The sequence below is a fragment of the Biomphalaria glabrata genome, chromosome 4 (genome assembly GCF_947242115.1).
Source record: "Biomphalaria glabrata chromosome 4, xgBioGlab47.1, whole genome shotgun sequence".
Lineage (NCBI taxonomy): Eukaryota > Metazoa > Mollusca > Gastropoda > Planorbidae > Biomphalaria > Biomphalaria glabrata.
In genome coordinates, this window is record NC_074714.1 from 8180981 (window position 1) to 8186700 (window position 5720).

A 5720-nucleotide genomic window follows, 5' to 3' on the forward strand; every position below is an offset into this window, starting at 1 on the left:
GTTGGGGTTAAGTCTTCCACACACAACTCATATAAATGCAGAGTTCCACCATGTTGGGGTTAAGTCTTCCACACACAACTCATATAAATGCAGAGTTCCACCAAGTCGGGGTTAAGTCTTCCACACACAACTCATATAAATGCAGAGTTCCACCATGTTGGGGTTAAGTCTCCCAAACTGGCTCACACACAACTCAAATAAATGCAGAGTTACACCAAGTCGGGGTTAAGTCTTCCACACACAACTCATATAAATGCAGAGTTCCACCATGTTGGGGTTAAGTCTCACACACACAACTCATATAAATGCAGAGTTCCACCATGTTGGGGTTAAGTCTCCCACACACAACTTATATAAAGGCATAGTTCCACCATGTTGGTGTTAAGTCTCCCACACACAACTCATATCAATGCAGAGTTCCACCATGTCAGGGTTAATTCTCCCACACACAACTCATATCAATGCAGAGTTCCACCATGTCAGGGTTAAGTCTCCCACACACAACTCATATAAATGCAGAGTTCCACCATGTTGGGGTTAAGTCTCCCACACACAACTCATATAAATGCAGAGTTCCACCATGTCAGGGTTAATTCTCCCACACACAACTCATATCAATGCAGAGTTCCACCATGTCAGGGTTAAGTCTCCCACACACAACTCATATAAATGCAGAGTTCCACCATGTCGGGGTTAAGTCTCCCACACACAACTCATCTTTGCTAACGTAACTTTTTTTTTGCAGGAAATGAGAGACAGATAAAAGTTGTACTTTTTTAACAGATCTAGTAAAATTCAAAACAAGTACAAGTCTGGTTCCTTGATGCTAATGTTATTTATAACCTTTGTGTGCCTAACCCTAACCACTTTCGTACTGTTAAGGTTCCTTCGTCCTTATAACCTAAACCGTACTTACTGCAATAGACCTTGACCTTGTAGTTGTATGATGGCTGTCTGACTTCGACAGATTACTCAGAAGATGTTTGAGTTTTCTTCTACGGGCCTATTAGATGTGTTTAAAGTAATAACGAACACGACCTACAGATTAACAAGATGAAAAAGTCCAGATCGTTAGACACTTGAATGAAGTTTGATACGCAAAGACCTGAGTCGAATATGACGTCACCTTGAAGCCCTGTCACCAACTGTTTAACAACAAGGTTAAAAAGACAGTTTGCTTGGAAACACAAACTCAAAATCGGCTGCCGAAGTGGTCCGCCCAGGCAGGTAAAAGGCAGGTTTCAATATTTTCAAAAAGAATATCAGAATGAAAATCTATCAAAAGCAAATGACAGATAGGAATGGAGAAAGAACGTTGACAGATCTTCTGTGGTTCCCCAACGGTTCAACAGACCAAGGGATAGATGAAAGTGAAGAAGTTGGATGTGAACGTGGCCTGGTGTCATATAATGATTATCTAATAGATCAAATTGTTTTGTAAAGGGCCGATCTCTCATTCAAAGCCTCAACAAAAAATAAACATTTTCCTTCACTAAACAGTCTTCCGTGTTGTTGTTTTTTTACTATTAATAGTGAATAGTTGTTAAAATAGTGTATTTTTTGAAAAAAACTGCTTGCATAGTTGATTTAAAAAATTAAATATTTTTCGCTTTCAGAAAAGAAAAAAGGAGCCGTTGCATCAGAACTTTGAAAAGTCTAAAATTCCAATAAATTTTCTAGTTTACCACATCTAAAAGGGACGGACCGACAGACTACATAAAACTAATAGCGGTAATTCGGCCGGTAATAATATAAATTAAAAATAAAACCCACTATCCGTGACGTCACTAAATGTCGCATTCAAAGTCCGTCAACTAGGGTGCGTCTCTATATGAACATTGTGTCTATCATTACTCATGTAAACTGCCTTTTCCCCTATACCGTACTTACCCTTGTAAACTGAAGTCACGTATAGATGTGTCTGTTATTATGTCCAACCAGGAAGAATTGGAAATTAAAGCCTGTTTAAACCAAGTATCTCTGGTAGTGGAGGCTCCATCAAACTCTATGTACTTGACCTCAGACCCATTGACATAAACAGAAAACTTCACCTTAAGTATAAGGGGAATTTTTAAATAATTAGATGAATCTAATCATAATATTTCCTTAAAGATTTGTACCAAAGATAGCAACCTTTTAACTCAAAGTCAGAACTTATTCTAATTGGCAAGAAATTTGAAATACACAACATACACACTGGTGTACACACTGGTGTATGTAGGGGGTTGTCCTCAGCCTTGTAGCTGATACAATACGATTTTAGCAATAAGTATACGGCTTTTTAGAAGTCCAACTCTACAAGTAAAAATTGAATTTTTCATTTATTATTACTGTTTTATTTTTAAATAGAATTGTATTGACCATGAACAACTAGATGTACATAGCTAGAGCTAACTACAATACGATTAGTTCATGATCATACAAACTCTTAAAGATAAAAAAAAAATTTCTAAACATTTCACACAATAAAATTATTTTCACAGTTTTCACTACTAGTTTTTAAGCAGTGGACAAGGGCCTACTTTTTTTTATCGAAGTAAACATTTTAAGATCAAGACCTAATTATTTAGGATCTAGACAGAACTTATTATGATCAAGATCTATCGTTTTAAAGATCAAGGTTAATCTTTTGATAATCCAAACCTAACCTTTCATGATCAGGGCCTAAATTCTTATGATCCTAATTAATCATAATTTGTTTTCAGGTGGGAAAGGGGGGGGGGTATTGGGGCGGGGTAAAAAAAATGTTCCATTTTTATTTTAGCATTCGTTAGATAAAGTGAAAAGTCATCGCTATTTAAAAAATTAATCAGCTTCATAAAGGAAAAATTGTCTTTTTTAAAAACTTTATTTGTTACCTATTATTGTCCAGACATAACTTTTTATGATCATAACTAATTTTTTTAATGAAGAACCAACTTTTTAAGATCCAGGCTTTACTTTTTATGATCAAAACATAACTTTTCATGATCCAGGCAAAACCTTTTTAAAAATGTAAGAAAAATTTAGTTTTCTATAATTTAGAAATATATCTATAAAGTGACCTTTTTGACGTTAGTCCAATTGTCCAAGATAAAACTCCTGAAGTGCTTCTTACATCTCCCTAAATTGTCCAGTCTGTAACATCCGTTCAATGAGCTACTGGACAGTGGGTTGTCGTCATGTTGACCCATGCTGATCCACGTGTCATACAGAGAGGAATTGATGTGTTTCTGAGCTCTGAAAACCAGTGTCCAATCACCATATTGAACTGAGAATGTTTATTTAAAGTTTATTACAAAAAACATAATATACATTTTATTTTTCAGGTCTTCACAGTACTTTTGTTCAACTGTGACTGAATTGAGAGCCAACATGTTGGTTTATGAACTATTGCTTAGAGGCCACGTACTAATTTAGAATTATACAATGGAAGATTCTATCATTTAAAAAAATAATAATGCAGGGACAGTTTGATAGGTTAAAAGTGTAACATATAATGTTTTAAAATTTAAAAGATAAATAAAAAATAGTATAAATAACAAATAATCTTGTTGGTATCAAACTATAAAATCAATTATCAGTAAACAAGATCCTAATTGTTTATTTATTGATTGATTCATGTATTGTCTTTGACAATGAATGATTGAGCAAAGTTTCAACTTTATCCGAGTATAGGTTTTGTAGAAATAACGAGTTCAAACTTTTTACCTGACAGACAGACAGACAGAGTGAGTTGATAAAAGATTTTGTAATAAGGTAAACGAAAGAGTAGAGAGGACAAAGCAGCAAAGACAATTTACACTTCAGACATGGGGATCAGTGGTTCTCATCAACCAATCCTTTCCTCTCTAGATGTTACCTGGCTTACAGTGTCCAGTAGGCTACAATGTTTCTCAAAATGTGGCTAGACATGGGGTGCAGTGGTTCTCATCAACCTATCCTTTCCTCTCTAGATGTTACCTGGCTTACAGTGTCCAGTAGGCTACAATGTTTCTCAAAATGTGGCTAGACATGGGGTGCAGTGGTTCTCATCAACCTATCCTTTCCTCTCTAGATGTTACCTGGCTTACAGTGTCCAGTAGGCTACAATGTTTCTCAAAATGTGGCTAGACATGGGGTGCAGTGGTTCTCATCAACCTATCCTTTCCTCTCTAGATGTTACCTGGCTTACAGTGTCCAGTAGGCTACAATGTTTCTCAAAATGTGGCTAGACATGGGGTGCAGTGGTTCTCATCAACCTATCCTTTCCTCTCTAGATGCTACCTGGCTTACAGTGTCCAGTAGACTACAATGTTTCTCAAGATGTGGCTAGACATAAAAAGGGACTGGGATAGTTCGCGAACTGAATACACTATTTATACACGGTTCACGAGTCTCACAAGGCCTTTTGTTTTGTGTTTTATAACGTTTTGGGTGTTCAGAGTTGAAGATCACTACTTCCTGGTTCCAGACCTCCCGCTGATCATGAAGGTGAAGGTGGCAGGCAGGGTTTCAATCCTGGACCTCTAAGGCAACAATCAGGAGCAAATATCTCTCGACCAGGCAGCCGTCCTGTCAAGTATATTACTACTACAAGGTTTTAAACACGCAAATACTTATATCTAAGATTTTACTAGTGCCCTATTCTTAACTAGCTTCTTAATGTAGTATCGGTTGACTAGGATGACTTCGCTTTGTTCTTATTTATATTTGCCATTCACATTCTTGTAATAAATTGATGTATTGAATGGTAATGGGAAATTAGTCACGATCTGTAACTTTCTTCTAGTTCAATGTTTTTACAGTAAAAACTTACTTGCTTCATCTCTGAATAGCACAAGCCAGTCTGTGTCTTGAGTCCAAATCATGGAAAAGTTGTAGAACTTGTCTCTGAATGTGATGCAAGTCTTATGTCTGATGCTGAAGGTGGCGCTGCCACACTCGCTCGTGCAGAGTGAAGCACATAAAGCTAAACTGATATCTACACAAATGAATAGCAAATTAAAATGTATTACAATGTAGTGAAGAATTGACTAACCATTTCGATGTACTAACACAGAAAAAAAATATATTGTAAAAATTTCCTAGGCGCTAAATGTTTAGTTGTTATTTTATTAGTACTACTACTACAGCTAATAATAATAAGAAGAAGAAGAAAAGAAAAAAAAAACTAAGAAATCTCATGCTTGGAGATTAAGCAACTATTGTAGTTAAGTAAAATAGCAATATACCCTGTTGTTATATCAGTCGAAGAGATCATGATGAATGACATCACTGACAAATTCGAGGCTCTAAACATCCCTAAGAAGATTCCCGTTGCCTGTCAGAGGGCGGTATTGCTCCAGACTTGCACCATCTTCAGGAAATTGACATTGTTAAGGGGATTACAAGACAGTCAATATGGCGACGATGCTCGCATAATTTCGCAGGTTATAACATTTTTACAAGTTATATAATTTGTTGTTGTTTTTTTCAGATCTTTGCAAAACTAAGTATAGTTTTAGAACAAACCGAAGCTTCATACGTATTAAACGAATTTAATTTAATTTCCTAGTATGCACTTTTTTATTTTTTGATTTGAAGACTTTTTTTTTCGAGGAGGTACCCTCAAACCCACTTCACATAAATCAGCGTTTCTTAACCTGCAGGGTACAACATGCTGACAAAAGGGTTGCGAAGGTGAAGGGTAGAGGGTAGAGGTCATGCACTGGAATTGATTCCCAAAGTTCATTTAAAGAACACATTTCTATTTATCTACG

The 5720-nt window shown here is 36.2% G+C and overlaps 1 protein-coding gene across 1 annotated transcript in view; it reads right to left on the reverse strand.

The window, feature by feature from the left end:
* LOC129926084 (uncharacterized) overlaps positions 1-3244 on the reverse strand; it is a 5302-nt gene extending 2058 nt beyond the window's left edge. The window contains exons 1-2 of the mRNA XM_056028144.1: positions 3045-3244; positions 1891-2051 (exon numbers count right to left, since the gene is read on the reverse strand). Of these exons, the coding sequence (XP_055884119.1) occupies positions 1891-2051; positions 3045-3173 (290 nt within the window). The 5' untranslated portion in view covers positions 3174-3244. The remainder of the gene's footprint in view (positions 1-1890; positions 2052-3044) is intronic.
* Between the last annotated feature and the right edge of the window lie 2476 nt (positions 3245-5720).